At 43.6% G+C, this 12908-nt stretch overlaps 1 protein-coding gene across 2 annotated transcripts in view; it reads right to left on the bottom strand.

The window, feature by feature from the left end:
* dnah9 (dynein, axonemal, heavy chain 9) overlaps positions 1–12908 on the bottom strand; it is a gene marked incomplete at both ends in the record, with an annotated part of 165710 nt that overhangs the window by 41043 nt on the left and 111759 nt on the right. For both annotated transcript variants that reach the window (XM_083635122.1, XM_083635123.1), the window contains 2 exons: positions 9067–9271; positions 9746–9868. In XM_083635122.1, the coding sequence (XP_083491248.1) occupies positions 9067–9271; positions 9746–9868 (328 nt within the window). The remainder of the gene's footprint in view (positions 1–9066; positions 9272–9745; positions 9869–12908) is intronic.

Here is a 12908-nt window from a genome sequence, read left to right as displayed (position 1 = left end):
GGCCTTTGGAGGGCGGTGTGGGACCAATAGAGGTGACATTCCCCCTCTTAGAATACATTGGACCATGTTCAATGACTAAAAAGCTGTTATATTAAGGTGAAAAAGTTACTGATCGAGGCTTTAATATCTCACAACAGCATGCATAAGTTGATATGCAAATTAGCGTGTGACGTCATCTAGCGACTTTCTGAGCAGCCAATAGCTACTTTCCTTGGGAAAGAGTTGACAACACTGCTGGTTAGATCCGAAGACCTAGAGGATACGCACAGGGAGGGACTGCTTTGAGGGGTGGACATTTAAGCCAGGGGGACATTGTGAGTCAACCTTGACCTTCTGCTGCCCCACTCCTCAGGGCTCTTGGAAGGAAACGCTCACCACATCAAAACATTCCCAACTGGATCCAATAATGAGTCGGTTATTAACGATTAGCTCTCCTCTGGCATATTGTACATGTAATTACCCTTGCCTGGGAAAAACAAACAATTAACCAGTCAGCAGAACGCCCTAATTGGGATTAAAATGAGATAATACATCTATCATTTTTAGGCAAATGATTAGCGAGTGCCACAGAGCAGCCCTGTTAAGGTCATTTGGGAAGTGGGGCATTTTAGTTCTCATTAACGGCGAAACCCTGTGTAAGAATGTGAGCATTGTGTCGGAGAAGCACTATATATACACGCAAAGGTGCATGGGGAGGTGGGGTGGTGGGGGGGTACACACACTGATACGCACAGAGGAGTGGAGGAGTTGGTTATTGTGGTAAAAGGCACATAGGGTGGGGGGGTACACACACTGATACGCACAGAGGGGGAGTGGAGGAGTTGGTTATTGTGGTAAAAAGGCACATGGGGGGGTACACACACTGACACGCACAGAGGAGTGGAGGAGTTGGTTATTGTGGTAAAAGGCACATAGGGTGGGGGGGGGGGTACACACACTGACACGCACAGAGGGGGAGTGGAGGAGTTGGTTATTGTGGTAAAAGGCACATAGGGTGGGGGGGGTACACACACTGACACGCACAGAGGGGGAGTGGAGGAGTTGGTTATTGTGGTAAAAGGCACATAGGGTGGGGGGGGGGGTACACACACTGACACGCACAGAGGGGGAGTGGAGGGGTTGGTTATTGTGGTAAAAAGGCACATGGGGGGGTACACACACTGACACGCACAGAGGAGTGGAGGAGTTGGTTATTGTGGTAAAAGGCACATAGGGTGGGGGGGGGGGTACACACACTGACACGCACAGAGGAGTGGAGGAGTTGGTTATTGTGGTAAAAGGCACATAGGGTGGGGGGGGGGGGTACACACACTGACACGCACAGAGGAGGAGTGGAGGAGTTGGTTATTGTGGTAAAAGGCACATAGGGTGGGGGGGGGGGGTACACACACTGACACGCACAGAGGAGGAGTGGAGGAGTTGGTTATTGTGGTAAAAGGCACATAGGGTGGGGGGGGGGGTACACACACTGACACGCACAGAGGAGGAGTGGAGGAGTTGGTTATTGTGGTAAAAGGCACATAGGGTGGGGGGGGGTACACACACTGATACGCACAGAGGAGGAGTGGAGGAGTTGGTTATTGTGGTAAAAGGCACATAGGGTGGGGGGGGGGGGGGGTACACACACTGATACGCACAGAGGAGTGGAGGAGTTGGTTATTGTGGTAAAAGGCACATAGGGTGGGGGGGGGGTACACACACTGATACGCACAGAGGAGGAGTGGAGGAGTTGGTTATTGTGGTAAAAGGCACATAGGGTGGGGGGGGGGGGTACACACACTGATACGCACAGAGGAGTGGAGGAGTTGGTTATTGTGGTAAAAGGCACATAGGATGGGGGGGGGGTACACACACTGACACGCACAGAGGAGGAGTGGAGGAGTTGGTTATTGTGGTAAAAGGCACATAGGGTGGGGGGGGGGTACACACACTGACACGCACAGAGGAGGAGTGGAGGAGTTGGTTATTGTGGTAAAAGGCACATAGGGTGGGGGGGGGGTACACACACTGACACGCACAGAGGAGGAGTGGAGGAGTTGGTTATTGTGGTAAAAGGCACATAGGGTGGGGGGGGGGTACACACACTGATACGCACAGAGGAGGAGTGGAGGAGTTGGTTATTGTGGTAAAAGGCACATAGGGTGGGGGGGGGGTACACACACTGACACGCACAGAGGAGGAGTGGAGGAGTTGGTTATTGTGGTAAAAGGCACATAGGGTGGGGGGGGGGTACACACACTGACACGCACAGAGGAGGAGTGGAGGAGTTGGTTATTGTGGTAAAAGGCACATAGGGTGGGGGGGGGGGTACACACACTGATACGCACAGAGGAGGAGTGGAGGAGTTGGTTATTGTGGTAAAAGGCACATAGGGTGGGGGGGGGGTACACACACTGATACGCACAGAGGGGGAGTGGAGGAGTTGGTTATTGTGGTAAAAGGCACATAGGGTGGGGGGGGGTACACACACTGATACGCACAGAGGAGGAGTGGAGGAGTTGGTTATTGTGGTAAAAGGCACATAGGGTGGGGGGGGGGTACACACACTGACACGCACAGAGGAGGAGTGGAGGAGTTGGTTATTGTGGTAAAAGGCACATAGGGTGGGGGGGGGGTACACACACTGACACGCACAGAGGAGGAGTGGAGGAGTTGGTTATTGTGGTAAAAGGCACATAGGGTGGGGGGGGGGTACACACACTGATACGCACAGAGGGGGAGTGGAGGAGTTGGTTATTGTGGTAAAAGGCACATAGGGTGGGGGGGGGGTACACACACTGATACGCACAGAGGGGGAGTGGAGGAGTTGGTTATAAAAGCTTGCCTTGCGATCCCTCGGTGCCACTCTCCCCCCCAAAAAAGCCGAGTTGACATTTTAATCTCTTTAGCTGGTCGTGGGCCGAGCTAAACGAGCTAAATGCCGTAACGTAACGCTCTTTCACCCGGCAGTCGTCTTACGGCTCAGTGGCGACGCTAACCTCATTAAAGGTATCATGGAGAAGAGTCATTGAGAGAATATAAACAGGTACAGCCAATTTGCAGCCCCCTATCAGTCAGATGATTGTTATCAGCGCAGGCTGTTTACCGACAACACAACAGAGCCTTGTTTTGATAGCAAGGTGCTTAGAGAGTACACAACGACCCCCCCCCCACCCCCCCCCCCAACTTTCAGCGTTAATTAAAATGATAAGTGCGCTCCAGATCGTGTGCTCTTTTTTCCTCTCTCACTCTCATCCTCCCATCTCAGTGAAATGCTAATTAAACAAGGTTCATTAAATCACATTTCACTTCTCCCCTCCATTATGCTGAGGGGACACGCGGCTTAAAATAACTTCTTTCCCTCACATTCTGTCCAATTATTAAAAATGCTGATTTGTCCCTACAGGTCTGAATAAAGCACTGCCCAGAGCACAGAGGCCTAAATGCAAAAAAGGGCTCCTGGTGAAAATCATAAAAATGTAAATAGGATGGTGTTGTAGTAAATCCGCCTGACCCCGCTAACAGACTTTTTCAAATGTTGTAATGTTTTTAACAGGGCTATTACAGTAAGGCATGGTTAAAAGAGAAACAACTGTGTTCTCACACTTAATACCCTTGTAGACCTCTGGTGGAACTCTGTGTATTATGTCTGTATTGTGTGTACATTGTGTGTACATCGTGTGTACATTGTGTGTACTGTATTGTGTGTACATCGTGTGTACATTGTGTGTACTGTATTGTGTGTACATCTTTGAATACCTGCTGTGAACATTTTATGACAACTATGAATGCATTAATTGACAGAGACACTAAAACATGGAGGAGCAGCCCTAAAAGAAGCGCTCTTCCATGTTTGGTCAAGATATCTGACAATTAATGAAAAGGCGTGACTTTGCCCTTAAAAAGTCTTCAGCATCTAGTGACCTTGGCAATACATTTGTACAGTATGTATAGCTTTACTCACGTGGTTTTATATTTGATTATGTTTCTTTTTGGGTATTTCCTTTGGGGTGTATTTGAATGTAAAAGCCGCCTGTGGACAGGTGTTGAAAATTAGCGCTCCGCTATAAACACTGTGTATCTGGTTGTTGTGCATACATGTACAGGTATGTTACATCTCCAATGCTCTGTGATGTCCATATCAAATACACTTAACCTTAAATTGTCGCCCGTTCTGATCACTCCGGAGCGCCACACGCGTTCCGAGTGGGAGCGGGATTTCAGTTTCTTTCCCTCAAACTAACGAGAGCCACAGTTAAGGGACAGTGGACGTGGTGTGTCAATGCCTGCTTTAATTGCCGCGATGCAGCAGCGCCACCGGCCGATCCGTTTCAAACAGCTGACATCAAAAGCCCGGCTTGACGATGAGATGGGCGTGTGGCATCTTTAGCTTTCATCAAGCCCATTTTCACTTGGTTCTGTGCATTGACATGCAGAGCTGCACCACACTGTGCAGCGCCACCACACCGTGGGTCTGATGGCTGCGCTGCTCATTACTCTGCTGCACTGTACGCTGTGTACTGAGCCAGCCATTAACTCTGACCGGCCATGACAGGCGAAGCTGCGGCCGGTGGGCAGCTCCACCACCGAGCAACGGAGAAACAATAGCATTTTCTACCTTTCCCCTGGGCGCAGGGGAAGGTTGAAAGGTCTGCAGAACAAAGAGCATCATTTACATAAAAAAAACACACACCTTAAAGAAATTCTGCTATGCTTTTCCTTTGATTTTGGAGAGTTATGCCTGGATTTGTGAACATAAACAAGCCAAAGATAGTCAAGGCAGACAAATTCCCTGGAGGATGCCGTCACCATTGCTGGAGCTGCTCCCTTGATGATAAATGGGAGAGTAACACAGCGACAGTGCCAACGGTGACTGTGTGCACTTTCAAAAGAGCAAAAGAAGTCTGATTTAGGATTATTGGATTAGCACTATTATTACTGTAACTCTTATTTAATACGTTCAAGTAATACCTGTGATCCTCTTTGCTTTCCTGAAGAGGATAAACATGTTGAGAGTAATTGACTTTTCACTCATTTCAACATCTTCCGTTGCTACAGTAGAAACGCTGAAAGTTGCCGCTCCGTTTGAGCTGGAAGAGCAGCACCTTTTTCCTGTTTTGTGCCATAAAGCAAACTTGCTTAGTGACGTAAAGCGGACCTGCATATTTCCAGTCAAATCTGAGCCAGTGGCGCACAGTGTAAAATGCAGTGTAGAGTCTGGTATACACTGTAAATCAATCCCCAAATGAATCAATTCCTTGTCTCAAACAAAGCTGCTGACTCTGCGAATCTAAACGGCTAACTCTTGGTATCTGTCCGTTTATACATCCAATGATGTTTTTGTCTGCACATAAAATAACAAAAGGCCAGCTGCTTTAACATTAAAGGAGAATAAATAGGTGCAGCCATCAAATTCAAATAAATCATCCATCATCTTGAAATCAGATAAATATCTACTAAGCTAGGCTAGGCTAAGCTACACAACAAACAGGCTGCAAGTCAACTATGACCTGCCCCGGATGTGCTTCTGTCACATCCGGGTGACTTGCTCTGTAGCCGTTATGTAGGCTAACATGGTAAAACACTGCTGATATTTATCTGTTTTCGTGAATATAGACGATTCATTTGAATTCAATGGCCGCCCGTATGGAATAACGTCATAATGGATTAGAAAATGAGCAACGGTGGAACGGGAGCTGCTATCTTCCAATGTGATGGACAGCAAACAGAGCAGGATGAGCCAGCTGCACCAAGGTAATGCATCGTTAATTTCCTCGTTGTCTGTATGATATAATAAGGATATGAGCCACTGCGTCGGAAAATAAGCTATTTATAGAACGTAAATATAAGCGTTTCACATGCCCCGTATTCCTCGTTTTTAGCTGGCAATCAAAACTAATGATCATTTCTGCTGATGCTAATCAAACCAAACTTCTCAGGGTGACTTCAAACTCATATTTAAAGCTGGAAATAAGGTCCAGGTTGTAAAAAAACTGAATTCTCCTGGCAGGACATCTCATTCAAAAGGCAGTGTGCATTTTGTGCTTAGTCGACTGCTCACCCACTGGCCTGTCAGATAAAGTGTCTGTGTACACGATGCCTCCCAGTGAAAAATGACTTGTGAAATTTGCAAGAGAAACCTTAAGTAGAAAAAGTTCTTCTACAATACTTGCAGTGTTGCTTGTAAATATAGACTTTGAGTTACAAGCACATCTGGATGGAACTTAGGAAAGGCACTTCATTTGGGGGGTGTTTTCATGGTTGACTCCCTTTCTGTTTGTCATGGTACATCCACAGAGCAGAGCCAGCCATACTGTACTGTACACGCTGCCTGCCAGGGATACTGAGCCGAGCACTGATTACAACTAGTGCTGCACGATTTGGGGAAAAGGTGCGATTAGTGATTATTGTGGACAATATTGCCATTTGCGATTGTGATTGCGATATAATAAACAAATGGTATCTAGGAATGTGCCGGTTATGAGTTTTTGACGGTATGATAACCTTGGACAAAAATACCACGGTTTCACGGTATCAGAGACGAAAATACATGAAATATCAAAATAAATAAATAAAACAATTTGAAATAAAATTATCTTTCAAAACATATAAAATATTTTTTTAATAAAATCTTTACAAAGTATATAGCCATGTACTCTTCACAACATCCTGTGATATCAGTCTATGTTTGAGACATTTGCCTGTCTCAAACCTAGAAAAAAGAAACACAACCGAAAAATATAAACTGCAGCACTGTGTTACAGCACATAGGCTGTGTAAGATGGATCAGACTGCAAAGTTAGTTACATGTCTGTCCAGTAATACAATGAGTAATACACACCCAGTTTATTTCTTTTGTAGCAACAGATTACACATGGCCTTAAACGCCACACTCGCATGACTTCTTTGAGAGAGAGGTTACGTTAACATCGCGTCACCAGGCTCTCTTAAAGGAGGTTACAGTACATGCAGACACTGAAGGCGTCATGTGCAAACTGACTGACTGGAGTGTTTTTTCACTTTTTGCGCACTAGTTCTGCATAAGCACCCGCAGCTCTCATTCTTTTACCGACTTTCTCACTAATCACATGGCTGTTTACATGCTTTTCTGATCGGCTAGTTACTTAGCTTAGCCAGCTGATAGCGATCTCATGGCTGCCCTCTCTAGGGGTATGTTTATGTTAACGTTATGCACAACACTACTGTATTTGCAGGATGATGTCCAGTGTGATAGCAGAGAAACGTGTTTGTTTATCTGCTGTGTCACATGTAACGTTAGTTAGACAAGGCACACACACAGATGTTTTTTTGTTTTTTTGTTTTAATAATCGCACCCTTTTGCAGTTATGTAATTCGATTCGTAATTCGATCGCGATTGTGATTCGATTAATCATGCAGCACTAATTAGAACGCTATGGAGGAGATGGGACTGTAAAAAAGATCCATTCATGCATGTAAGGTTAAACATTATTCAGATTTCTTCATTTGCGTGAATTCGCTTTAGGCTTTAGGCCACGAAAGAGTTGCCATGGCTCAGACTTTTTACATGCTGCACAGCAGTCTCCAGTGTAGCTTGGAGTCGAGGAGTCAATTATAGCGATGAGAATCGGCTATTGGGAGTTATCAGGAGTTGGAAATGACTCCAGAAATTTGTCATGCATCACTACTCAGCGATGGTCTCGTTTGTTTACCGTAATTATACGAAGGCCATGAAATTCACGTGGCCATAATTTATTCATGTTAAAATGCTAAACTTTGCACCCTGAAAAGTATTCTCATTTTACGATACTTGCACACACAGGCTCATGCACATACAACACATGCATTGACGAACAGGCACACGCACGCACACGCGCGCGCACACACACACACACACACACACACACACACACACACACACACACACACACACACACACACACACACACACACACACACACACACACACACACACACACACACAAGCACACAGATGCGCAGTCTCCCTAAGTGAGGGACCCAAAGTCTCATAATTGTCATACATCCACTTAGTTTGCCATTAATCCAGGTTACAGCACCTGGCTGGTCCCAGAGCAGGGAACCGGCATGCGGTTCTCCCCAGGCAGACAGCCCCTTCCCAGCCAGGTTGAGAGAGCCGTGATCCGCTGCTGGGACATTCTGAATAGCGATATTTCTGAAAAGCAAGTTTACTTACATAGCTTTTGCATCTATATTCAACTAAAATATTGCCATGTTTGCTTATTTGCGCAAATATTAACACTTCTGGTGGGCTGAGAATCACATGTGCCTCCTTTGACTTCTGTGCTGTTTGATGCATCAGGCACACCTACAGTAGCAGCGTGAGCTGTGATTGGTCTACTTTTGTGGGAACATACAGACAAACCCTTTCTAGACAGCTGTGCCAGTCTGTGAGCAACACCGTAATAACAAATACAAATAAATAAACGTTTGATCTTCATTTGTACATGTATTGTATTGTATTGTATCATATTGTATCATGTTGTATTGTATTATATTGCATTGTCTTGAACAGGCGAGGCCGCTGCTTGGCCTCGCCTGCCCTATTGGGGCGCCCGGTGTGTGTGTGTGTGTGTGTGTGTGTGTGTGTGTGTGTGTGTGTGTGTGTGTGCCATCGAAGGGAGCCATCGTGTACACAGTTTATCTGACAGACCAGTTTGTGCGCCCTTATGACATCACTTTTGACATCATCACTGATGACATCACATCATTTGCTAATTAAAAAATCTGAATCTGAAATCTCCGTCAGGTCACCCACACAGGTGTCCCTTACACACCCTGAAGGTTTCAGCCCAATCGCACGTAAAGCGGCATAGCTGTGGCCGAACACAGAACTTGAAACAAACAGAGCCCACATACTCAATTTGATATAGAGATATATAGAGATAGATTGTATTGCATTCTGTTCTGTTCTACGTTATGCTACATACAGTATATTCCACTTTATACTACTGTATTCCACTGTATTCTATTCTATGTGAACTGTGTCAGTAACTGATCCTCCAGGCCCTGCTGTACTGTATGTGTTAACGCTCCCCTCCACCTCTACTGATACTGTCTACTGCTCACCTTCAGCTCTTCCAGGTCTGGTCTCTCCATGCTGACCACAGCAGCCAGCAGCTGCTCCTCCAGGCCGTCTCTGGTCACCGTGAAGTTCATCAAGGTGCACTGGGCCTGCAGCTCAGGCTGGTAATGGGGGCTGGCCAGCTTAGTGTGCAGGATGAGGCGGAAACTGGGGTTGTACTCGCACTCCTTGTCTCCGATCTTGATGTACCTGTTGGCGTACATGTTGTTATGTGAACAGGAAACTGGGGTTGTACTCGCACCGGCAGACAGGGTTTAATTTCTTTACCGGTGGCGATAAAATGTGTCTCCAATGTCAGCCACAGATGCCCCTCCACCCCAAATAATGCATGGTTACGCCCATGACTAAGTCTGACCAGCAGCCAGAAAACCCTACAGATTTAATTTCATAATGATGCGAAATGGAAACAATCAAGCAAATCTCAGCATTTGTGAGGCTGCAACAAGCAAATGTTTGGTCTTTGGTGTGGACTAAAACAATTAATCGCCCATGACAATAATAAGCGATTATTACACCTCAATCGATTAAACGTTTCAGCGCTAGCTTCAACCCCCACCTGAATTTGCCTCTCTCTCAACAGTGATATCGCTGTGGCAAAAAACATTGAAAGGAAATAAGATAGTAGGGTGTGTGTTGTGTGTGCCATCTTGGAGAGTTTCTCACCTGCCCTTTTTGATGGTTTCTCGGCCCAGTAGAGGTCCAAGAACAGGATCCACGCTCTCCCCCAGGTTCTCTATCAGGACCACCTCACCTTCTGCCAGCGCTCTCTCTATGGCGTCCAGGTACCTTCCAGAGCAAAACAAACAGCAATCTCACTGTCCGAAGCTCATGAGATCATAAAGGCATCCATGCCTTCTTCTCTTGCCTCATCTGACAAAATACAACAGTTATGATTTTAGCATAAGCTAAAATCGTCACTTTACAGCAACAGCAGCTGGACTACACTAGTTACATTAAGGTATTATAGCTGCTACTTCTAGCACAACTTTCTACTCCATTAGATTACTCTTGTAACTACATTGCGCACCGCTTGGGCTGTCAATTCCTATTTAATGCCTACTTAACACTCCTCCTATTCATGTATATATTGGAGATATTTGACTGCACAATGTTGTGATTTTGTCTTTTAGTGTAGATATTTTCCTATTTTCCCTTTATCTCTGAATATTGATATGACCACTGCACATCCTTTATCTCTGAATATTGATATGACTGCTGCACATCCTTTATCTCTGAATATTGATATGACCGCTGCACATTCTTTATCTCTGAATATTGATATGACCACTGCACATTCTTTATCTCTGAATATTGATATGACCACTGCACATTCTTTATCTCTGAATATTGATATGACCACTGCACATTCTTTATCTCTGAATATTGATATGACCACTGCACATCCTTTATCTCTGAATATTGATATGACCACTGCACATCCTTTATCTCTGAATATTGATATGACCGCTGCACATTCTTTATCTCTGAATATTGATATGACAACTGCACATTCTTTATCTCTGAATATTGATATGACCACTGCACATCCTTTATCTCTGAATATTGATATGACTGCTGCACATTCTTTATCTCTGAATATTGATATGACTGCTGCACATCCTTTATCTCTGAATATTGATATGACCACTGCACATTCTTTATCTCTGAATATTGATATGACTGCTGCACATTCTTTATCTCTGAATATTGATATGACCGCTGCACATTCTTTATCTCTGAATATTGATATGACTGCTGCACATTCTTTATCTCTGAATATTGATATGACTGCTGCACATCCTTTATCTCTGAATATTGATATGACCACTGCACATTCTTTATCTCTGAATATTGATATGACTGCTGCACATTCTTTATCTCTGAATATTGATATGACCACTGCACATTCTTTATCTCTGAATATTGATATGACCGCTGCACATTCTTTATCTCTGAATATTGATATGACCACTGCACATTCTTTATCTCTGAATATTGATATGACCACTGCACATCCTTTATCTCTGAATATTGATATGACCACTGCACATTCTTTATCTCTGAATATTGATATGACCACTGCACATCCTTTATCTCTGAATATTGATATGACCGCTGCACATTCTTTATCTCTGAATATTGATATGACCACTGCACATTCTTTATCTCTGAATATTGATATGACCACTGCACATCCTTTATCTCTGAATATTGATATGACCGCTGCACATTCTTTATCTCTGAATATTGATATGACCACTGCACATTCTTTATCTCTGAATATTGATATGACCGCTGCACATTCTTTATCTCTGAATATTGATATGACCACTGCACATCCTTTATCTCTGAATATTGATATGACCACTGCACATTCTTTATCTCTGAATATTGATATGACTGCTGCACATCCTTTATCTCTGAATATTGATATGACTGCTGCACATTCTTTATCTCTGAATATTGATATGACCACTGCACATCCTTTATCTCTGAATATTGATATGACCACTGCACATTCTTTATCTCTGAATATTGATATGACTGCTGCACATCCTTTATCTCTGAATATTGATATGACTGCTGCACATTCTTTATCTCTGAATATTGATATGACCACTGCACATCCTTTATCTCTGAATATTGATATGACTGCTGCACATTCTTTATCTCTGAATATTGATATGACTGCTGCACATCCTTTATCTCTGAATATTGATATGACCACTGCACATTCTTTATCTCTGAATATTGATATGACTGCTGCACATTCTTTATCTCTGAATATTGATATGACCACTGCACATTCTTTATCTCTGAATATTGATATGACCGCTGCACATTCTTTATCTCTGAATATTGATATGACCACTGCACATTCTTTATCTCTGAATATTGATATGACCACTGCACATCCTTTATCTCTGAATATTGATATGACCACTGCACATTCTTTATCTCTGAATATTGATATGACCACTGCACATCCTTTATCTCTGAATATTGATATGACCGCTGCACATTCTTTATCTCTGAATATTGATATGACCACTGCACATTCTTTATCTCTGAATATTGATATGACCACTGCACATCCTTTATCTCTGAATATTGATATGACCGCTGCACATTCTTTATCTCTGAATATTGATATGACCACTGCACATTCTTTATCTCTGAATATTGATATGACCGCTGCACATTCTTTATCTCTGAATATTGATATGACCACTGCACATCCTTTATCTCTGAATATTGATATGACCACTGCACATTCTTTATCTCTGAATATTGATATGACTGCTGCACATCCTTTATCTCTGAATATTGATATGACTGCTGCACATTCTTTATCTCTGAATATTGATATGACCACTGCACATCCTTTATCTCTGAATATTGATATGACCACTGCACATTCTTTATCTCTGAATATTGATATGACTGCTGCACATCCTTTATCTCTGAATATTGATATGACTGCTGCACATTCTTTATCTCTGAATATTGATATGACCACTGCACATTCTTTATCTCTGAATATTGATATGACTGCTGCACATTCTTTATCTCTGAATATTGATATGACCACTGCACATTCTTTATCTCTGAATATTGATATGACCACTGCACATTCTTTATCTCTGAATATTGATATGACTGCTGCACATCCTTTATCTCTGAATATTGATATGACTGCTGCACATCCTTTATCTCTGAATATTGATATGACCGCTGCACATCCTTTATCTCTGAATATTGATATGACTGCTGCACATTCTTTATCTCTGAATATTGATATGACCACTGCACATTCTTTATCTCT

Source organism: Poromitra crassiceps (genome assembly GCF_964638095.1).
Source record: "Poromitra crassiceps genome assembly, chromosome: 4".
NCBI lineage: Eukaryota > Metazoa > Chordata > Actinopteri > Beryciformes > Melamphaidae > Poromitra > Poromitra crassiceps.
This window is presented reverse-complemented; position numbering and strand designations above follow the sequence as displayed.